This window comes from Harpegnathos saltator, unplaced genomic scaffold, assembly GCF_003227715.2.
Source record: "Harpegnathos saltator strain DR-91 unplaced genomic scaffold, Hsal_v8.6 scaffold1, whole genome shotgun sequence".
NCBI classification, from domain to species: Eukaryota; Metazoa; Arthropoda; class Insecta; order Hymenoptera; family Formicidae; genus Harpegnathos; species Harpegnathos saltator.
The window spans coordinates 562,484-585,917 of NW_020229872.1; the positions used below are offsets into that span (position 1 = coordinate 562,484).

The following is a 23,434-nucleotide window of genomic DNA, read 5'->3' on the forward strand; positions in this document are numbered from 1 at the left end:
CGAGGTTCTTCGATTGTTTTATCTGAAAATCGATCTGTCTCTACGACAAATTCGCCCTAGAGTTGCAGCACGCAGGAAAAATATACGCTGCAGCTCTCGAGCGGCGTAAGCGGCGTGAATCGGCTCTGATCGGAGACGATGAGGAACGAAAGGAGGCTGCGTTGAAATACCGATGTACAATTTTTCCTTCCGCGCCTTCTCAGCTCCTCGTAGTGTCGAGTGTTAATCCATTGAGATTTTTCGCGGACTCAGACGATCGCAATGATGAAGCAAAAAGCGTGATTGCTTGGTGTGAATGATTACTTCAATCTATTACTTTGATTTCATTGATTTATATGGACCGGATGATGATTGATTTTGTTAGTCGATTAAATTATTCATAATTACACGCATGACGATTGATTAATTACGAGCAGCGACTCGCCGATTACTGCCGTCGACCGAAATTTTCAATGCGACCGATGCCCGCCACTGACTTCTAATCTCCGTTGCCGAAGTCGCGGAGTCGCGGAATCTTCTGCTTCACTTGACAAGTACAAACATTTCTCTTCCTCTCTCTCTCTCTCTCTCTCTCTCTCTCTCTCTCTCTCTCTCTCCTTCCTCTGATTACAAGATCGTCTCAGAAGAGAATGAGGATGCGAACATGCGCAGATGAGGAAGCAGAGCCTCCTTCGACCGGCGGTCGTCGCATTTATTTACTTTTTCCCCGCGAAACGCGGGCTGGCGCGCGTTACCTCGAGGAAGCGGCAGCAGAATCGGATGAAGAGAGCAACGGCACCGTCGGCTCGAAGGTAACGAGGTTTCCCTCGGTTGGTTAATCCGCCGCGGATTGGATCGCGCGAAAACACGCGCACTAACGCGGTTTTCGGCGGTCTCTCGCCCTCCACCCTCTCGCGCAGCCACCGCCGCCGCCGCCACCGGAAGTAGCGGAACCGTCCGATGACGGTGCGACACTGCGAACGTACTGTTACTCACGTAGCAAACCACACTCGCAACGCACGGTCGCTCTTCGATGAAAAAATACGCGAAGGTGACACGCAGCCGGCGTTTTGACGCAAACCCGCACCCGCCGAATCCGCCGCTCTTTTCAACCCCCGTTTCAATTCCCCGAGACTTGCGACGGGGGCTGCTCGCCACTGCATTCTGCTATGTTGCTGCGATTTCGAGCACCACGTCCTTGTTCTCGTTACCTACGTTCAACGCAGTCATTCGTCGCTGCGTTGACTTGTAATTTACTGTACGAGAAATTTCCTAGCTGACCAATTAGTCAGTGCCGAGAAGATATTTTGAATGGATGTGATTTGAAACGCGTATTTTGTCGGTCATTTTCTCAATACGTCTTCACTACAATTAATTACGATTACAATTAATTACGATAATTCATATAACCGTAAATAATCGTCAACATAAATATTTAATAATTACGAGTCAACATAAGACCGTCATAATTTCTACGGATTAATTATCGCGGTCGCCGCGATGTTCAACGTGTTAATCGCGCGGCAGTTACTTTCGTAAGGATTCTTTCGCGAGTGATGATGGTCACCTCGTGGTGAGACACTGTGAGGAGCGTTTCAACCGTGGTTCTTCCCTTGCGAGAACGCGGACGGGGCGAGCCTACGCTCAACGCAATTGGGGGAGCTGCGTCGGATCGCCGGAAATATTTACAGGACACCCTCGGAGAGCGTGCGGACACACGCTGGCCCTATCATTATCGGCCGCTTTGCCGGATTTATCGAGAGCGATCCGGCACGTGTCAAGCGGCCGTCATTACGCCCCGGTCATTAAGTGCCGGCATACGCCCGTTGTTTGCGAAACGCATTTCCGCTGCTTCGACGTAATTATTCGCGATCCTTAACGCATTAGAGGGGCCTGCTAATTTCGAAGTGTTTCTCTCCCTCCCTCCCTCCCTCTCTCTCTCTCTCTCTCTCTCTCTCTCTCTCTCTCTCTCTCTCACTGTCTCTTTCTCTTTCCCTCTGATTTCATCGTTCCACGAGAAGAGTAGCTAATGATTTCCGAAATCATTTCCGATACGAAGCGATGGTTCGTGTAAAGTCCCCGCTAGAGTTATAATTTGCGACTGAGGAAATGTGTACAGCCTTGGAAGTCGCTTCGAGACCGATTTTACGATCCCGATTTCGATTTCGGCCAGCGGATACGACCGAATGTTTCATCGAGTCGACTCGCTGCTCGATACACAATTCTTCACGCATAATTGTTATTTAGACTTAAAACCTGCTTCCGGTAAAACTCATAAAGTCGGGACGTCGGCAATTCGATAATGGCTGAACAGCCGCCGCCGACAATAGACAGTCGGACACGAGAGAGAGAGAGATACTGTTGCGGGAGTTTCACGTAATTTCGACTCCATTTAACTCTTTTGATCCCGGCGAACACGTCACTCCTTCTCCTCCGAGGCTGGAAAAAGCCGGGGACGCGCGCGGAGGATTCAAAATTCCTATATCGACTGGCGGCACGTCCGCGTATACGTACCGACGAATGGCCTGTGCCAGCTGATGAGGCGGAAGGTACCTAAAGAGATAAAGCGGCGAAACGGAGGGACGAGACACAGAGGGATGCCCAAGATGGGAGGAGTGAAGTCGGCTTCAGCGGCGGCAACGGGAAGGGACGTGGAAGACGAAGGAAGAAGGAGCAGGAGAAGGACGAAAGAAAGAGAGAGAGAGAGAGAGAGAGAGAGAGAGAGAGAGAGAGAGTGGGAGAGAGAGAGAGAGTGGGAGGAGAACGAGGAGAAAAAGGACGACGAGAGGGTGGAGAGGGCGGTAAGAGGCGCGGGGCGGGGAGACAAGAAAACGGGAGGAAAGAGAGAAATCAACTTTTATTTGCCCGGAACGTCGTTAGGGGTAAGTGGAGGACCGAAGGGTGGCCGGACGTAATGGCGCCCTCAATCCAACCTCGGCTCTTGCCTTCCGGTATCCGTAGCGTGTCTATCGTGCCTCTTCATCCTGCTCTCGCGACCCGTGCAACCCCCTCTCCTCCCCCACCCCACCCTGGGTCTCTGTCTCTCTGTCTCTCTGTCTCTCTCTCTCTCTCTCTCTCTCTCTCTCTCTCTCTCTCTCTCTCTCTCTCTCTCTCTGTCTCTCTCTCTCTCTCGTCCCCTTTTTATCCCCCGATCCGTGAAACTCCCGCGTAGCATCTCCAGTGTCCGCCTATCTGTCTATTGTTGGCGGCGAGTGTTTGCCCGTTATCGAATTGGCGACGTCTCGGTCCCCGTGGACCTTTACCGGAAGCCGAGTGCCGCGGAGACTTTGACGGGGCGAGCGCAGAGACGTCGTGGGCGAGCGACCGAGCCGGCTCCGTCGACTTTGAAATCCAACTGACGCGACGCGACATGGTCCACGGTTTAATCCCGAGGATCCAACTCGCGCGCGATCGTTCCTGAGATTTATTCAACGACCAGTGGATTCGGACTCCGTCCGAGCTCGAAATTTCATCGAGCAGCGGGCTAAGGCTTGCGCGGGGTGGGCCGCGGCCGTTTGCGGTCAACTCGATAGACCGTGGAAGAAGCGATTAATTCTCGAATGACACCGCTATAGCTCCTACCCCCACGGATCCCCGACCAGACGTATTACCATCACAATGGCGCATGTCGAGTGGCACGGAAAGAAGGGTGGGCGGGACGCCGAGATTGCGACGTCCGGCGTCCCGACGCCCTCAAATGCCACCACTCTTTTCCACTCTTCTCTCATACGACGCCCAGTCGATTACGCGTGCCCCGTGTATATGTGTGTGTGTGTGTGTGTGTGCGCGCGTGCGATTCGACTTAACCGTGTCTGCTGGTGTAATGGATTTCGAGCGTTTTGTATCGTGCGTCGTGCGATTCGCGAAAGATTCACGGTTCCGGTCCGCCGAGTCAGAACGAGAGGGAACCGACCCGATCCCCTAATCGACATTTTCATTCTGCCTTTATTCTTACAGTTTCTTCCGCTCATCGAAGCCTCCAGAGCTCCAAATTCTACCAAAATGTCCAAAAAGAGAAAGGACGAAATGATAATGGAAAAATGAGGTGTGCTGTTTTTTTCACTCGTTAACTAATTAATTAATTAATTAATTAATTAATTTATAAGAGATAAACGATATATATTACCCTTTAATATACAAAAAAATTTTTTCATCCTCGCCTATTTCAGGTATTCCATCTACATAATTAATAAATTGTTTCCGAAAATTGAGAACAAGAATCTCGACACACGAAGGAAACACGGGGTGGTGAGTAATCATCGAGCAACATCAAAGTGAGATAACAGTCTTTGCGAATCGCTATGTCTTGGGATTCTGCATTAATCAGATCTAATCTGTCTGACTGTTAAATCAGATTTTTCCTTCGCGAGGATGAAAATGAACGACTTAAACCTGACAGGACACAGATCCGAGAAGTAGCAGAACCTCGTAGCTTCATTCGTATCGCGGGGCATCGTAAGGGCGAAGTTCTGGCGCCCTCCTCGCTCTTTTCTGCCACGTTTTTTCTTCTCAGCGAGACACGTGTGTTTCGGCACTTCTTCGCGAAGCGACAATCAATTAATCGCGTTCCCTCACGAGTCGGCCCGCTCTCCGCGCGATCTTACGACCCGGCTTAACACGCTAAATTTAGCGCGTTAGACACACTCGACTAAAAGCTACCGGCCGGCGTGGCGTCATCCTCCGCGTGCCGTCACGTGCCGTCTGCGTCTCGCGTGTGCGTACACGCGTTTAATAGCTGTCGCTGCATTATGTCGAAATAGCCCTCCGATGCCGCGGCCTTTGTGTATAAAATAAGACGTTCTCCCGTTCGTGGCGGAAGAGAAAAGGCGGGGTGACGATGGAGCCGGGCGGAGGACGATGATGATGAGGGAGAGGAGCTGGAGGATGAGGACGAGGAGGAAGAGGTGCTGGAGATGGCGATGGCGGAGGAACTGAAGGTTGACTAGAACGGAACTCGCGTCCCCGGGGCGGGGGGAGGGAGAGGGGGAGACGAGGGTGAAGGATGGCTCGGCAGATATTACGACGAGTAGCTCCAACCCCCAGACTTCCGTCGTGATAAATTAACAGGAGGCTTACGACGCTTCGTGCCTCTCTTTGTCGAAGAGCGAGGCGTCGCGGAGACTTGCACAATCGGCTTGCACGACCGACGATAATCATCGATTGTTTTTTCGCCGCTCTGATTTATAGGGCGGCGGCTCTTCCGCCGCGCGCCCTCTTCCTCGGCGGAGTTAATCGTACGGGGTGTGTTCGACAATATCTTTCGTTTCCGTCGCATCGGTGGCCGTTTGTCTCAACTTTACTCTCTGTCGATTCCTGTGTCGATTTCGTCGTACTTGAGAGATCAACAGGGTTAATTATAAGGACCGCTCGACGACGTCCCGCCGCCGTCTAATTCAGCTTTTCTTTCCTCTCTCGGGGCTGACGGAAAGTGCGGTTTGATGGTCGCCGAATGTAATTTACGTATGAGTATATCTTCTTAGTGCGGGGCTTAATTTCCGAAGAATCTGAGCGCGGGAACAGCGCAAAGTAACGAGATTTCACCCGAGGGATACGAAAAAGCTGGAGCGCTGCGGTCCCGCGCGAATGGCGAAACGCTCGTAGCGGAGCAGTGCGGCTGCCGCGCACGAGCTCTACTACGTGTGTAACAAGCGATTACTTATTTAACGCGAGGGGTAAGACGGCCCGTGCGCGCCGCGATACGAAATTTCAATAAAGCACACGTGAGAATTCGCGGCAGATGTAACCTCATCAGAAAATGTAACGGCGCGCGCGCGCGTGTGACTAGATAATAATAAACGCCGCGTTGGGTTGGAAACGAGGGACCCGCGCGGACGTGGTGCTTAAACGATGGCACACACACACACACACACACACACACGCGCGCGCGCGCGCGCGCGTACAGACGCGACAGTGCGAGCACGCCATCCATTAATGGATTTGTAATTTCGGCCGTTATCGCCGACTTTGTCGAATTTCTTGCGACGCCCGACTTGCTCGGCGAATTTCGCGCCCGGTGAAATTCTCCGCTCGAAAAACAGACCGAGCCGGCTGGCTTTTCGTCGCCGGTCGGACGAAGTGAATTCTTCCGTTGGTCCTGAATCGATGACAAGTCGCTCAACTTGGAGCGACTCGGCCGGCGCCTGTATTTCTCGAGCGGAATTTTCCTCAAAGTGATTTACAGGCAACTCACGCGTTCTTTAGATTTCCTCTTCAAATCCGCGCTATCGAAATTTTCGGAGGAGAGTCTCGCTCTTTAAATTTCTCGGCGCGACGTCTCCGAAGGCGAGAAGATTCGCTCGAGGTGCTAATGAAAATACCGCCGCTCGCGATCCCGGAAGGGTGAATGTTTAACTCGATCTGAAGTGGATTCTTCATCTATGTACACTTTCTATGTACGATTTCGATTCAGAGCGGAGCGATTCGCTCGACTGCGCGTTCTTCGAAAGGAATTTCGTCGAGGAAAAGAACGGAGCTCAGAGACCACTCGCGAGCTCGCGAGGCTCTCTCCCGATGACGTGTCTCTCAGCGCGAGGCCGCGCGAGCTGATCGTCACGCGTCATCATCGATCGCCGGCCTGCTCCACGTCGAGAGAATTCCTCCGGCGCGATCGGTTCTCGAGCGTTATGAGCGATTAAATATATCCGTAGCGCCGCTAACGCGAAGATACTCGCTCTATACACTATAACTGTGCCAGCCGTGGCCATCAACGCGGGCGCGCGCGTGTCGTGCGGCGCATACAACGCGGCGCGACGAGGGGCAACGAGAGGAGGGAGAGAGAGAGAGAGAGAGAGAGCGAGAGACGGGGCGAACTAGCGCAACCCCGGAGGTCGGGCTATCATAATATAGATTAGCTCATATGGCTCCTCCCTTGTGTTAGCTCGGATCTGGCTCGTAGCCTCGAGTGCTTCAGGATTCACTATTCATACACGCGACAATTAGATAGGCATTACTCCGTACACACAACTCCCCGAAGCGCGTGTACATGTATGCGCGTACGTGTATGCACGTGTACGTGTGCGTGTGTGTGTGTGCGCGCGTGTATGTACGAGGTCGGCACCACGAAGCCAAGTTGGCTGAAACCAAGAACCGGGGCTGGCTGGATGGAGGGCGAGGGCGCGGGCGCGGAGACGCAGAGGGTACGCGCGCGGCCTGAGTCAACCCCTAAGCCAGTGTAAACACGTTTTAATAGAGATTCGCTCGAGCGGTTATAATAGCTTCGCGGATGTAGCGGCCCGGCCGTCTCTCTTTCGTTCTCCCTACCTACCCCTACACGCCATCCTCTTGTCGTCTCATGCCGCTATCACCCTATCCCTGCGGTACCCTGCATCCCTCCGGACGACCCCCGCTCGTTCTCTCTCTCTCTCTCTCTCTCTTCAGAACGTGGTGGCCCTGGTCCTTTCCCTCGTACGCCAACGTTTCGCGATCCTCGCCACATCGGCCCTGCTGGAAAGTATTCCGCTTCGGTTCCGCCTCGGTTTCGCGTAAGCTCGCGCTTTCCGCGGCAGGACGACGCGACGGTGATTCTGGAACGGGACGATTACTTCGGTCTGTCGATGGACGATTTTCCGAGGGCGTCGATGTACCGCGTGATCGCGTTAAGCCGAGGGTCGCACGGGGTGTGACACGTGGATTTTTTCTTTTTGCCATGGCTTTTCGGTACGGAAATACGGAGGAGATTTCTGTCAAGATCTTCGCAAAAGTTTGCCAGATTTTCCGACAGATTTCTTTTGTTAATTGCAAGGTGAGAGAAGTCTATGTTGAGGGTTTATACACGAGTTTAGAGGCCAAGGTAACAAGAATTAGAGTTAAATCCCAAAGTGGCGCGTGTTGTGTTCGGTTAGAGTAGCTGTCATTGTTCCCCATCTTTCAAGGTAATTTTCCGATTTTGTAAAACGACTGATCTTTCGAGCCAATAAAATCATCGACGGCCCGGTGAGCTTTCGTGCGCGCACGCACACCCCGAATAATGCATTCAAGATCGGAGATTAGAGGCGCGGATTACGGTAGACGCGTCTCCTGCAATTTATAGCGAGAACTCGCAATCACCTGGAGCGGCGAGACTGAGGCGAAAAGGAAGAAAGGAAGTGGGGCATAAAAGTGATTTATCGTCTCCCCCGTTTACCCCGCCCGGCTAAAGATGCCGATACTGCGGTGTATCTTTCATCCGGTTACGGCGTAAGCAGCGTATGCGAAAATCTCGAAGGTGAGTAGTTGGCGGAAGCTTTATCGACTTAGAAAGTTTCCGGGGGTGGCGGAATGCCGCGGCGGTAACGTAAAGGTAAGCCATCAGCGCGCAAAGAAGCGCCAATAAAAGCCGGCGTCGCCGCGCACCGCCTCGTCGTCGTCGTCGTCGTCGTCGTCGTAATCGCCGTCGTCGTAATCGTCGTCGACGACGTCGTCCGTCCTGCGGCGAGTGGAAGGACGTAAAAAAGAAAAAGGACGAGCCGCGCGATATCACAGTGCAATTATCTCGGGGGAAATGAGCTTTGCATATAGAGATGCCGTGAATGCGCGCGCTGTGTGCAACGAGAAGCGCGCGAGCTCGAAAGAGGTCGGCCGGTAAAAGCACGTATTTAGACGTTCCGCCGGGCTAAAACGACGTCTCGGGAGTGTTCAAGCGGGTGTAATATACGCTCCACTTTTGAAAACAACTCGGAAGTAGTTAATCACGAAAGTTTAGCCGGGGCTGTAAAATTCTTAAGAAATTGGTCGACAGCGCGCTCGCCGGGAGTCGCTGGCTGCTGCAAGCGGGAAGCGCAGCTCGACGGGAGAGTCGGGAGAGCGCCGCCGCTGGAACTTCAGCCCCGGCAGCGTTCTGTGATTCGCGCGATTGCGTGTCGGTATTGTTAATTAATTACGAGAAAAAGACGAGATGTTTTTGTGCCTTGTCCTCGGAAGAAATACGAAAAATATTACATTTATGCCTCTTCCCTTTCTCCCCCCCCCCTTCTTTCTCTCTCTCTCTCTCTCTCTCTCTCTTTCGCCTCTAAAGAATTGTCAAAGAGAGCGCTACTTTACGGAAAAAAAAAAAAACAAATGATGTAACTGACCAACCTTGTTCGTTGTAATCTGTCGTTAAAAATTACACGTTTCTTTTAAACGGCATTTGCCGTTATTTTTTGTAAACGACCTTGGACGCGGCTGAGCCACAGAACGATCATAGATGTATCTGCTTTATTTATTATCCGTCTGCTAATCTTTTTCCTTTTCTCGTTGGACTTATGATGAAACCCTTCTCGAAAATAATATCGCAACGGCGCGAGAGCGGTGGCGGTTTCAGAAAATTACGGAAAAACCCAAAGAGATGGCATTTTGCTGCGCTGGTATGTAATTAATTGGGCAGCTCGCTCGTCCCCGTTCGGACTTCTCGATCGGTTGGCTCCGAAACACCGTCGTGTCTTGACGGGCATTTACATAATTATTAACACTTATTAATGCACTTCACAGAGAAATTCCATCACGTTATTTTGATATCGCATTTTCATTTGATTGCGTTTAATGTTTTGCCACCGAACGTCGGTACAAACGTACGAAATATTCACCGTTAAAAACGATATGTACATTTCAGCGTATAACGGGTAAATTTAAATGGAATGAAGGAGCGAGCCCCGCGTAAAAGTTATGCATATGAATTTTATGCCACCGGATCGTAACACTATGTTTGAGAGTTAAAAATATTCTGATAGATTTACGCGCGAATTCATGCATATGTTAATTATAATTAAAGCGCCGCGCTCGTGCAACGGAAGAGAGAGAAAGAAGGAACGCGACAACGATGTCGCAACAACGAGGCGAGTCGCGCAATTTAGAGGGACAGCAGGCCGATATGGATTTCCGATAGTTGCGAAAGTATTATCTCGAATCTTGGAAACAATAACGTCAAATCCTGCCTCCCTCCCCCAATCCCGCTTCGCAGCTCCGTGAGAGATGTTTCTCTCACGACTGGTGAGACCGGTACGTTACAGTGATGATAATTAAACGGTACCACGTGATATCACGGGCTATAATCGTATACACTGAGAGAGGAATTTCGATTCGATTTCTTCCGGATGGAGAAGAAAACGTCGCGATGACGCGAAAGTGACGCGTCGAAAGGACGAGAAGAACTCGTGTGACTCTGATCATTCGTCATTCCGTCATCGTGATCTCTCGCCTTGCCCGGTTTGCAGCTTTCTCGTTGCAACAAGAAGAAGATACGATTGGTAACCCGAAGATAATTCGATAATTTTAACGAGGCCGAGTTTTATCTGCCTCTCGCCATTGTGCGTCGCGCAATCGCGCGACTGTCATAATCGCCGTCAAACTGGAACGCTCGGCGCGCTCGTCCCGTTGACGGCGCGAGGCGACTTTCCCGAGACTCAGCGGCATTTTCGGGGTTTGTCACTAACCGGAAGGCGAGAGGCGCATTAATGGCCGCGTGTTCACGTATAGGAATGAACGACTCTTAAGTGTCGCGAGCTCGAGCGGGCCGGTAGCGAGCCCGTCGTGGATGGGCGGGTGCCTCGGCGCGAGAAGCGCCGCGGAGAGGGAGGGGCCTCTGTACGAGTTGAATAATTCAAGCTCTCATTAGGGCGACAAAAGCACCCTGATGGATAGCTGCTCGACTCTGCTCTGGCTGTCGTGAGTCCGTGTACGAACTCGCCCGCTCGCTCGCTCGCAGCGGGCCGCGTCGAACGCACGCGGGGGAGACTGTCCCGGAGACGCGAGCGGCTTGAGCTCTCCTTGAGAAACGCATACGTCGGATCCCCACCCCCGTCGCGGACCTTACATTCTCCGCGTCGTCGGATTTTTAGCTCGCGTCTCGGAGCACGGAAGAGAGACGCCCCTCGCGGCACGCGAACGCGAACCCCAAATCGACGGCTCGGAGAGGGGGGGGGCGCGGTAGGGGGATGACGAAGACCCAATCTCATCGAGCGTCAGTCTCGATTAGGACGCGAGAAAATTCCTAGAAAGCCTTAAATTTCCGCCTGCATACTGCTCCGTGATCGAATGACATCACGCAAGCGGGCCTGTCGCGAGCAGTTTCCGCGAAACTACCCTCTCTCGCTCCCTCGTTCTTCTCTCTGCGCGCCTCTCTTTCCACCCTTTTTCACTCTTTCCGCTCTGTCCGCTACGTTCCTCCTCCTATCCTGGTCTCCTTCGCCGCTACCGACGTGTCCACCCTTTTTCCCACCACCGTTCTCCCGCCGGCGCCCTGTTTTATTTCGAATGTTCTTTCATTTCTTAAAAGGTTCTCTCGCTGATAATTAGCACAATGCGCGGCCGCATTAATTATTACCCGTGCTAATTACCCGAGGATAAATCGCTCGGCGAGGGGTGGCCGGCGAGGCGCGAGAGAGAACGGCCTCGGGGCGACGAGAGGCAGCGGGCGAGGGAGAGAGGACGCGGATGCAGGGTTGGAAGGAGGGCGGGGGCGGGGATGGGAGGGAGGGCAAGCGCGAGAGACGGGGGAGGCCCATTACCGTTATTGCTGCAACAAACCGTCCAACAACAGCGATAAATACGAGCGAGAGGCTGGCGTTACAAATGTCTCTCTGAGTTATGATTATTTAGCGCGCTCGCGCTCGCTCATTCGCCCGTTCGTTGGTTCATTCGTTCGTTCGTTCGTTCGTTCGTTCGTTGCGGCTTCCGAAGCAGCTACTTCCGCTGCTCCGCACAGGATATTTCAGAAGGCACGGTCGAGGCGTCATGTGTGTTAAGCGGCGAAGCGACGCGATGATTCGTACTCGCCCTGTAAAAGGACGAGAGAGCAAACCGCGGGAAAACGGAAAGGAAAGAAATCCGAGTTACCGACTTTAACGCTTTCACGTGTGATTTTCATTCGCCCTCTCATCATAGGCCGTTATGCCCACTTTGGCGCGCTGATCTCGATCGTTTTTAACATTCAGCACTCCCATATTAGCGGACATTTCACTTCAGACGCGCTGTGAAAACAAGTTTTTCATTCAGGCCTGATTTTCATCTCTCCTCTCGTCGTGTCTTTCACTCGTGATTTTACGAGCTGATCTCATACGTTTTGAATATTTTACGCTTTAATTTTATCGAAATTCCGATGAATTGTGATGAACGAAAATAAACCTTTCAAACAAGCCTAAGGGAAGTCTCATTTTCCGCCAAGTATTTTATCTCTTTAACGTCAATGCGGTCAACGGTCGTACCATCTTCGATTCGTCGATTCGCAGCTCGATGCACACGTTAGGAATTTGCTGACTTTGACAACGAGACGCGTTCCATCGGCGCGGCAGCGCATCGACGTTTCCTCCTGAAACGACCTGTACGTATGCGCGAGGAATGTCGCGTGGGATTTCACCACGACGCGCTTTTCTCGCATTTTTTTTCTTTCTTATGTTTTCACTCGGTATTCTTGCGTTCTTGCGGGGATCTCATTTGTCGGCCTCCCTCCCCGCCCCCCCCCGCAGAAGCGCGGCACGAGGAGAAGGCTAATTATCCGACGCTATCAATATTACTTCTCTTCTAGCGCGCGTATATATATTTCAGTATCTAATTAAGCGATTTATTTATTTATGCGCGAATTATAGCATGTAATAATAAATAGGTTAATGGCGGGCGCATAGGGCTCGGAAAATTGTTGATGACAAAATTACAATGACTGCGAGTGAAATGTAGAACTGCCGCCGCGCGCTTTAATTCCTAATGGCATTCGCTCGGTCCGCCAGACGATCGTTACAATGGGAGCGCTTCCGCGGAAAGCGTTTTCTTCCGTGGCCCAGATTTTGGACGTTTGAATTTTACATACCGTTGCTTAAAAGTTATCTCGTTCATGTGCTCTCTCTCTCTCTATCGAGTTTACCTTGTTAACCGTTTTCTGCAGAAGCTCCGGCTCCGGCTGAAAATCATCGAATAAAATCACGCGAGTCTGCAGACAATTTGTGACTTTGCTGGAATTCTCTCGCAATTTTCAAATAGCCAGCTTTTTTTCTATAATTGATAACGGGTAAAAGGTCTACAGTATTGAGTAGAAAAGATCTTCTCCTCCGAGCTAATTATTCGTCGAAAAGTTACAAGTGCCGCTCACTCCGTATTGCCAATGCTCGATGTTGCGGAATACGTTGCTAATGATTTAAATTTTGCTCGACGTGAAATTCATTGATAATTTGCAACTGTCGCGCGAGTATTTTCAATTGCCGACGAACGTTATCTTATCGATTCGCGGCGGTGTCTCGCGGCCGCGACGCTAGTTGGCGTCATTTTCCGCGTGTGAAACACTTTCACATTTCGAAATAGATTCTCTCAGCCTCTCAGCAAATTCGTCGCGCAACACGGTCTGACTTCAGCTCTCAAACGTGTGTCGTCAGAAATATCTGAAAAGAAATTTCTCACGGAAATAGAGTATCATCAGGCTGTTTCCTTTAGGAACTGGAATGTCGCGCCATCTCAATAAGCGCGTGCCGAAGCGAATACTCTGCGTATCGACGCACGCTTCGAGTTTCGGACGTTTCGAGCCAGATAAACCGGAGACACTCCCCTGCTTTCCTTCAAAGCTCGTTACGCGTGGGTTAAGTATTTGTCATATCTGCAACATATCCATTTAAAACAAGAACGCGCTCGCCCCAAGACGCGTGTCATTTGGACAGAAGAGAAACCGAAGGTGAAAACCAACGCGCTCGTGCGTGATGATAGTTGTGATGACAGTTGATAGTAATAATAATAACATAGATAATACCGGAATAGCTATAAAAAGAAATCGCAGCATTGCAGATTTCAATTCACAATCACAACACACATGACGTCAAGTCCGTGCTCAAGTCGCGGAGTTTATCGCGGCACATCCGTCGTTTTCTTTCATTCCAAGGTCGCCGATTCTGCGAGTGACCGGAAATTCATAAGCTTGCGACGACGATGACGGGCATCGAGACAGTTGACATTCCACAGTTCGAAACATCGCATCATTCGAAAATTCAAGAATTAAAAAGGATAGTGTCGCGAGGTAGGAGATGTCCGCCGACGAGTGATGGTGCCGGTCGGTGTTATCCCGGGTTCAAAGGTCGGGCTAATTGATAAGGATGCTTCCAGAAGCGTTCTACCGTTTGCTTTGAACGTAGTTGTAGTTGACCTTACGAACGAGCGAACGAACGAACAGAAACGGATAAATGATTGCCTAGTAGTTTCATGACGTGTGTTATCACGTTTACACGCGTAACATTTCGCTCGACGATTCGACTTCTGGTTTAGTTGTTTCCTTCGCTATCGAGAGAAGCGCGCTCGACAGATCACACCTGCTCTCGTTCCTCAGCAAGAATACAGCCGGAAAAACGGATCTACGTAGGGCTGCTATCGTGCGTGAGTACGTTCGTGCAGTGCCTCCAAGTTACCGACGCGTTCCACCTTCCTTCCGTACCGGAAATCGGACGTCGCGGTCGGTCGTCCCTGATGAGACCTCAAGGCTTGATTCAATCGAGTTTCAGGAGTGAACTAACCTTCTCCTTTGACCTTTCGTCTTTTACCTGCTCTTGATAGTTTGACGCTCGAGACCGATCAATCATCGAAATGAAATCTCCTTAAATCTCTTTTCCCTTCTTTCTTACACCGGTAAGACTCGGCAAGACTATGTACAGTTTAAAAAAAGGTCCTTCGATGGGATCCTGCATCGGGATTCGCGGACACCCGCGTCACATCTCAGGTATTCCTAGCAAAAAAGAAAATGAATTTGGAAAAGACTCGACGACTGCCGCCGGCAGAGACCGGTAGTGCGAATCCGGCTTTACTCGAACAGAACTTCACTACGCGCTGCACTACGCTGTGCGTGGACGCGCACAAAAGAAAAAAAGAATCCATGAGTACGAGAGCGTTTCCAGGAGAGAAAAGCGATCCCACGTCGGGCCCGAGAAAAGCGCGCACGGGCGACTGAGCCTCTGCCTGTTCTGCAGTCTGTGCGTGCAGTCACCAGTCCGGATCGGGCGAATTAGCCGGTTTCCGGTACCCGCAGAGAGGTTTTCTCTTTATTCGGTGTCTCTGTCCCTCCCCCCCCTCTCTCTCTCTCTCTCTCTCTGCGGCGGCTATGGAAAGATTACGGTCACAATTATGCGGCCGTGCGATCGCGATGTTACACAGTGTGTCCAGTGTGACATGTACACACATATGTATGCGGGTGTGTGGGTACGTGTGTGTGTGTGTGTGTGTGTGTATGTGGGGTTTACAGGAGCCGCGAGAGCAGTCGTCGACGACACGGAGTGGCTCCGTCCGTCCGAGAGTCCGGTATCAGTGACGAGTACGTACCGTGGCCGATACTACTCTACTTACCTCTCCTCTTCCCTTGATCCACGAGTCACGTGGGGAACGACGAGTGAAAAACCCGCTAGTAGTAGTCCCGGTAGGGGAATGGGTTCATCGGCAACCGGCGACAGGGGCGGGAGGGGAGGAGAAGAAACTCGGCCTACCACGATAACGCAGGCTCGTTCTGTCTAATTATTCGTGTTTACCCGCAGAGAGAGAGAGAGAGAGAGAGAGAGAGAAAGAGAGAGAGAGAGAGAGGAAGAGCGAACGGGAACAGCTACGTCCGCGACTACGACGTGCAGTTCATGGACGACGGTAGGAGCGAGAAAAGGATGGCCGGTCGTAGTCGGGACGGCGGGTCGGTCAGGAAACTCACTGTCTGCCTCATCTATCTTCTGACCCTCCTCGGTGAGTTATCCGCCAGTTATGTTGGAGCCCCTGCTCCGCTCTCTCTCTCTCTCTCTCTCTCTCTCTCTCTCTCTCTCTCTCTCTCTCTCTCTCTCTCTCTCTCTCTCTCTCTCTCTCACTCTCGCTCTCTCTCTCTCTCGCTCTCTCTCTCTCTCTCTCTCGCTCTGCCTCTCGTTCTCTCTCGTTGCCGTCATTATTGTCCTTCCACCTCTTCTACTTCTGTTTCGTTGCACTATGCCCCTCCAGCCACTCTGCTCAGCCGTAGATTTCCACTTGCTCCTCACGGAGGTCACGTTACCCGACCGACCCGGGAGCCATTCATATGAGCCGACGGTAACGTGATTCCATTGAAGGAGCGCACGATGCTCCGTTGAACCGGTCCTCGTGATTCGGAGCGTAGCTGGCTGAGTAGTCGGTCGGCTGAGTGGTCGCTTCGTTTTGGATTTAAATCGAAGGTCGCAACAATCAGAGTCTGTGCGAAGTGTCCCGATCATTCCGACGATGACCGTACGAAGCAGAAATAGAGAGACAGAGAGAGAGAGAGAGAGAGAGAGAGAGAGAGAGAGAGAGAGAGAGAGAGAGAGAGAGAGAGAGATAGAGAGAGAGAGAGAGAAAGAGAGAGAGAGAGGGGCGAGAAAGGGGCGAGAAAGGGGGAATGAGGCGCGGAGCGTTGCGCACGATGTGCGAAACGTACATGTTACATGCACTGTTAAGTACGCTGATTCGACACGGTGAAGAGAAGCGCGCGACTTTCACGCGATCGCCGCCGATTAAAAGTAGACACGCGCGCAGACACCCGCGTGTCCGCGTGCGAGAACGAATATTCCGATTGCAACGGATCGTACGATGCGTCGTATCTGCGCCGGTAGGTATATCCCGTAATTTCTAACGACAATGTCATTATCGCTATCTGCTATCACAAAAATTTACCGTTAATACATTAACTTACACAGCGACAACGCGACTGTCGTTGTGTAAGTTACATCACTGTCGTCAAATGTATGTAAAAATTCAATGAGGATCTTTCGACGGTTAAAACACGAAACGGAAAATTCGAACGAGGTCTCCGTACGTTATCGCCTCGTAACGTTCTAACGGAGTATACGGCGATTATTCCACCAAGTTGTCAAGTATGTTGATAATGGCGGACAATTAAGTACCGATACGGTATTTCAAGATATGGGCTCGAAGATAGCGAAAGCATGTGCCCGTATACCACGGACGGAGGATTGAAGCGGCACCGCGTAAAAATACTACCTCGACTGCTTCCTCAGCGAGTCGCGCGACTCGAATTACACAACGTAGACGACGCAAGTTTACGACTTAACGCGCTACTCGCGCGGTCGACTCACGATCGACTTCCGCGGGGCTTCCGGTTACGATCGCGTATTTTCGCACCGCTGCGAACAATCCGAGCTCGTGAGGAGCCCGTCGGAGGCGGGCGATTCCTTTTGCAATGCGGCTACTTACATACATTTCATAAATGCAATTTCGGGCCAGTTTGATGTCGCTTGGCGCATGCGCACAGCGCGACCGCCTTCGCACGCGCACCCAGTCGCGGCGCGTTTTGCGCAGCGCGCGGGAATTTCGCCGCGCGTCGAACGCGGCTTTTCGCGCAGCAGCGAGAAAGAACGGACAGACAAATGCGCGAACTGTTGAGCAACGCATTTGTCTGACACATCGACCACGTGTGAATTATTGGGTTTATACCGTGTTTTCTGTGCCTTTCTGTTTCAGATTCCTACTGTCAAATGGCGCCAGGTAATTGCTCGTCGAAGCAACCGTCTTCGTGTTCCGTAAAGCTCTCACGAAGGAGGGAGGATATCGCATTATTATAACCAATCTCGCGTAGGATCGCGTTTGACGTTACAAAGCGACGAATAAACCAGTCGGATCTTTTTTTGTTCCATTTAACAGCGTTCGAAATATAAGCTTCGTCGAACGAACCTTGCTGCCGGGTCCGCTATGAGAACTTGTTTCTGAAACGTTCCCAGAAGTCACGTTCTCTCGTCGGACATTAGTCGCATGTTCCGAACTGCTTCCGAAAGAAAAAGGTTCGAACCGCTTTGGAGTGCGGTCCACGTGGACAAAAGATCATAACCGATCGAAAGTAATCGAGTCATTTGACATACCGAGTCGGCCGGTCTCGTCGGGACAGCTCGGAAGAAGAGAGAACAAGGACCTCCCACTCGAAAGTCCGTTTCTCGTCGCTCGAGCGTCGTGTAACAGGGACTCCATGTGAATTAACGGTACTCCGTCGCGGCGCGTAACACGCGCTCACACGCACGCACACGCACACGCACACGCACCGCGTGTGTGCGCTGCGTTCCTCCTGAGCTCGGTACTCGGTCTCGGATCTGTCGTCCTCCCCAACGAGCGAGGAGCAATCTCTGCGCGCTGCTGTCTGGGAGCGCTTGTCAGTCGACGCGCGGCTCGCGATCGGTCACGTTGTTGATCACGTTGCTGTCGTCGTCGAGTGTCCGGCAGTATCCATTCCAGACGCGATTGTCGCTCGTGTTCGTGCTGATAATATCAGCAACCGGTGTACATAGTAGCGCGACGATTTCCCGCGGTTCTCGACGATGATCAACGTGCCTTGGGCATTATGCGTCATTCTTGCAGCGGTGGCCGGTGCCACCAGGGGCTGGGAGGCAGGAAGCGGGCACAGGTACAAGCTGACGACCACGCTTCTCTTCAGGGAAGCGGTACCGCTGAAATCCGGAGGAGACGTCGGCTTCAGGCTGACCAGCGAGCTGGACGTAATCGCTGTGTGGCGGGATCCTGCTGATCCTGATGTCTTTCTGCTCAAGTTTGAGGTATGACTCTCGACGTTGTCAGCACCGTGTGGGATGTCTTGAACGTCCCGCGACTAGAGGGCTTCGGCGCCGGTTTCCTCGGTCGATCGCGGAGTTCAGGTCACATCCCGGCTCTGATTTCAAAAGAGAGAGAAAATACTTCATTATTGTTGATCATGCGATGATTACGCAACTCCGGTGATTTTAATCTTTATAAGTGTCGTCGAGAGCAGAATCTTCTGGAAGTTATTCATGCCCTTGACAATATTTTTGTGAAAATCAAAGGACCGGAAAAGCGCGTCCTTTGATCTAAATAATTTTCAAAGTATTAGCTCAAATTACAAGGTTGAAGTTTAATGCGCACGCGTGCTTCAATTGTTCCGTTTGAAAACGATAGCTTTCGAGGATGTCGCTTCTCTCCTCAGGTTTGAAAGGAGATTTTTGTACGAAAAGTATCAATACGCAGAGGCACCTAAGATCACACGTGATTCCGTCATTATGCAAAATTCTGTCCGCATTAATATCACGATTAATTCCGCTTGAGTTCGACACGTTAATAAATACGACGTCTTCGTGGTCATCGACATTTTTGATCTTCTTATATTGCTGAACCCACTTAGCGACGAACGATCTTGACTTTTCCATGTATTTAACACTTAGCAGCCACTGCATGTGACATTTTTGGTCCTTTGGGGGGGGGGGGAACAAAGGAACACAGTTTCGTAGCGTAGCGCGATGCGTATACGGCACTCATGGCGGTTAACGTGTTTCTCAGGTTAGAGTTCAACTGAATCTTTTGTGACACAGCATTCACGACAAAGATCTTTTTATCTATCGGCTCACAAAAAACTAGGACGATATTTGAAGCCAACTGCCATTTATGCCGTGCATGCTCTTACTTTACAGACTGTATATTCCATATGGATATAGAGTTCCATTCTCTCCTCTCCGTGTAATCTTATGATTTTGCGTAAGCAGTTTGAATCAACATTACAGTATCAACGGAACGTCCATGATGGTCATATTAATGATTTCAGCTTTCAAAGAATTGTCTACGCTAAAGATAGAAAGGTTGCGCCGCAGAGGAGACGCACCTCGACGAAAATATATCGTTGAGCAAGAGCATCGATACGGAGAGCCAGGGTCTGCACAATGACGATAACCCCGTATCCGAGAGTGATAAAAGAATCTCCCGCGCGCCGCGTATCCTTCGAAGGAAAGGAGATTCTTCTCAAGTGCAGTCCGTTGATAAATCAATCACACACAGTACATTTCACACACGTTAAGCAGTCTTATTTTCACATATTATTACAGATAAAAACAGATAAAAATGCATCAACATATAACGTGACGATAACCCTGTGTATCCGGTAGCGGTAGCGAAAAAAATCCCTCAGATAACGATCGACGAATTTCGCGTTGAGCAGTCTCACGTCTCTTGCGGAGAGACGTCTGAATGAATCGATATATTAAGAGCGAAAGCAAAAGTCGAGCAATTTTGACATGCCGTTGCGAGGAAGTCAGACAACTGCGTAACGTGAGCGCGAACATTCATTCGTTGCAGCTGTCGTCGCCGCAGCTGTGGATCAAATCCCGGTGCGCCCCGGAGCCGGAGGGCTTCGTCGAGCACTCGTCGAAGGTGGGCGAGACCGGCGAGAAACCGTTCTTCGTGACCTGGCGGCACGGGGACGTCCAGGCGCTGTACATGGACGTGACCGAGAGCGTGTCGTTCATGAACCTGAAGCGCGGCCTGGCCAGTCTCTTCCAGTATCGCACGCTCGACGATGAGCACGTTCGCCAGAACGACGCGTCCGGCCTCTGCAACGTGACCTACGTGTCTTTGGGACCGCAGATCATCCAGAAGCAGAAGACCGGCTGCGCGCAGAGAATCTTGCCGCGGAGCAGGCTGCACCCGAATCCGGTGTTCGACGTGAAGCTAGCGAGCACCCGCAACGCCACGTACGTGCTGACGCACTCGCTGCTGCCGGAGCGCGTGGTCGAGCACGAGGCGCATAGAATGACCTTGACGTCCAAGTCGGACGTCGGCACCACCGTGCTGTCGGAGCGGACGCTGGAGCAGCTGCCGCAGCCGCTGAGCTGGACCAGCGTGGTCCAGGCGGACACCGTCAAGCAAGCCATAGCGCTCCTCCAGCCCGGATACTCGGAGACGCATATCGATCTCCAGCTGGAACCCAGCGACACGTGTCCTGACGTCGGTTGTCCCACGGTAAATTTCTGCAGCGTGTTTCCCTCGTGTTTCTCATTCTCGTCGGACGGTAGATGGAAGGCGCAAGGAAAAAATTCTCAAGTTGTCCACCATCGGAAAGTTCCTGCATGTTTGGGAACTCTATGGAGGCATTAGAGTGTCCTCTTTGACAATCCAATTCATATTGATGACGGGTTTTTTTGTTAACTTTTTTATTATTTTTATTATTTTTATTACGTTGATCGTTTACCTTTAAACCCCTCCGAGGGTATCCTCCTCTTGAGGTATGAACTGATCCGAGTCAGGAAATACTGATTTAATAATAAACAATGAAAAAATACATCTGTCAATCGTATACGACGAGATCTCTCTTTCTTCTTGCGGAATTTCTTGTGAATATTATTCGCATACACAGTAATGTCCTCGTTATATTTCCCGATGGTGAAATTCAAGATCGGCGGCAAAATTGAGTGTGCATGTCGGTGCATCTCTCTGAATTAATGAATTAATGAAAAATAATAGAGATCTTGGATTAAAACGGGTCTTTCTTGCGCGCGCACAGAATGAGAGTTTTGAGACCTTCCCGCGTCGGGAATCGGCCGCAAAAGACCTCGCGCATTCGCAGGCGCGAATTTATTCTCTCACGAATGTCCTCACTTGACTGAGATCTACCTTGCAGATCGACCAGACGATCGAGAAACACCACGAAGCGCTGACGGTCGGCGCGCTCGGCACGGCTCGGTCCGCGTCGGCTTTTCTCAAACTTCTACCTCTAGTCAAGGACGCCTTGCCCGAGGAGCTGTACAAAGTCCTCAAGACACCGCGCTACAGGCAGGCCAGGATGCAGCTGTTGGACATTTACGGTTCCGCTTCGACGTTGGCCGCCCACAAGGCGGCGATGAAGATCCTGCGGCAGGATGAGAGCGGCGACGAGACCGAGAGATACCTGTGGGCCTTGTCGCTGTCGCCGAGGCCGCACATCGACGTCGCCAGCGACGTGCTGAGACGCTCCGAGGAGACGATGCAGAACGACCACGTGTCCGAGACGTACGCGCTCACGGCCGGCGCGATGATGCGACATTATGGCTCACCGTCGGCGATCGAGAAGGCGCGAGTCAGCCTGGAACTCGGTCTGAGCGTGTGCACCGGCGACGAGTGCAAGCTGAAGTTCTTGCGAGCGCTGCGCAACCTCAGGAGCCCGCACGCGATCCCCACGCTACTCGAATACGCGTTCAGCGAGAACCGCGCTATCAGCGTCGCCGCATGGCGCGCGTTGGCGGTTCTGCCGCGGAAAGCCGTGAGCGACGAGGTGAAGAACGCCGCTTTGAGGATGTTCTACCAGATCGGGGGGCCGCGGAGGGACAGCAGCGCGCGAACGCTCGCGTTGAACATCATCCTCGAGAACGAGCCCTCCGAGGAGGTGATACGCGAGCTTGTGAGTTACCTAGCCGGGTGGGACCGAGCTTACGAGGTCCGCAAGTATCTGAGTCAACGGCTGGAGCAAATCGCCGAGACGGACGAGCGCTTCGCCGGCTACCTGAGGAACGCTTACGTGAACGACAATGTGAACAATTATCACGTGCGAGCGCAAAGAGGCCTCAGCCTCGCCTTCAGCAGGAGCTTCCTGCGCTCGCCCGACAGCAACGGCTCCCTGCTGACCTTGCAGGAGGTAAATCTCGGCCTGTTGAAGCGCGGCATCGTGGACGTCGTGCTGGAGACCAACGAGCAGCAGCAAGCGATGTTCTCGTTGGGACTATTCGCTGGCGGCCTCGGCATCGGTGGTTTCGTCTCCAGCAATAAAGAAGATACTGAGAAGGCTCAAGAGGACAACGAGGTGACTACCGCCGGGATGGAGATAGACATACTGGGCGTCGGCGTGCGGCCGTTCGTCTTCTTCTCAGGCCAGAGCGAGCTGATGAGCCACGTGTGGTCGGGCACGGCGTCCGAGAGGACTCCCGCCTTTCAAGTTCTCAGCTCGCTGTACAGCTACAGCGAGCACGTGCCATTGGGATCCGGCTTCGTCGCCGAGCTCGACGTGGAGGGTGCCGTGAGCTTCGACTTGGCCGGCCAGATCCAGCTGAGCCTGTGGTCGAGGAACGCCCACTCCCTGGTGGAGATGAACGCGGGCGTGATGGTCCACGGCGGCAGCAAGGTGCGCTCCAGCTTCGTCCAGAGCAAGGCCGAGTTCTCGATGACGATGGAGCCGAAACTCGAGCTCTCCACCGACGTGGACTTCTACGGCCAGGTGGCGTTGTGCATGCGGCTGAGTCAGCCGGCGACCACCGTGAAGCACCAGGTGTACAAGATCGAGCGAATACCCGGCAGCCGGCACCGGCTGAGGAAAACGCGTCGGTCGAGGAGCCTCTCGCCCGGCCGGTCTTACCTGCTCAACCAGAAGAACAACGAGATGTGCGCGAAGGCGTTCAGCTAACGCGCGCCGTCCGGACGCGCGTGTCCGGTGATTGACTCTTCCCGTCGACGTACCGGTGATCGTGATAGAGACTTTATCGTTTTTTCCTTTCTTTTTCTACTCTTTCCTCGCGCATGGTGATACTCGCGCATCACCATGCGCGGACTCTCGAGAGCGCAGGCTCTGACGAGCGTGATGATACACGGTAGCGTTTGTGTGTTTGTGTCTACGGAAATTTACAAAACAATACTTAACGACGCGCAGTTCAATCTCGCTACAACAGGACGTCCATTGTGGCCAGATGGAGAAATGGAGATTTCGTTGACGTTTCGGGAAAATATGTCGTCTTTATTCTTTAGTGGCAGCGGGTGGCCCTCGAAGGCCGCCGTCTATTAAGAAACT

At 52.0% G+C, this 23,434-nt stretch overlaps 1 protein-coding gene across 2 annotated transcripts; it reads left to right on the top strand.

Moving 5' to 3' along the window:
• The first annotated feature begins 15,104 nt into the window (after positions 1-15,104).
• On the top strand, positions 15,105-23,270 carry Mtp (microsomal triacylglycerol transfer protein). Of its 2 annotated transcripts, none has more exons than XM_011156503.3 (5): positions 15,105-15,621; positions 17,359-17,382; positions 18,244-18,437; positions 19,981-20,643; positions 21,302-23,270. In XM_011156503.3, exons 1-5 carry the CDS (start codon positions 15,519-15,521, stop codon positions 23,051-23,053), a joined length of 2,736 nt encoding a protein of 911 aa, XP_011154805.2. In that variant the 5' UTR covers positions 15,105-15,518; the 3' UTR covers positions 23,054-23,270. The 2 variants fall into 2 exon arrangements, with proteins under 2 accessions (XP_011154805.2, XP_025156422.1); XM_025300637.1 differs by lacking the exon at positions 15,105-15,621 and adding an exon at positions 16,453-16,486.
• The last annotated feature ends 164 nt before the right edge of the window (positions 23,271-23,434 follow it).

Excerpts from the sequence above, each read along its gene's own strand:
- Mtp (XM_011156503.3), top strand. The coding sequence starts at position 15,519 with ATGGACGACGGTAGGAGCGAGAAAAGGATGGCCGGTCGTAGTCGGGAC. Across the intron at positions 18,438-19,980 it reads TCTTTCTGCTCAAGTTTGAG|CTGTCGTCGCCGCAGCTGTG; the intron begins GTATGACTCTCG and ends CATTCGTTGCAG. Across the intron at positions 20,644-21,301 it reads CTGACGTCGGTTGTCCCACG|ATCGACCAGACGATCGAGAA; the intron begins GTAAATTTCTGC and ends TCTACCTTGCAG.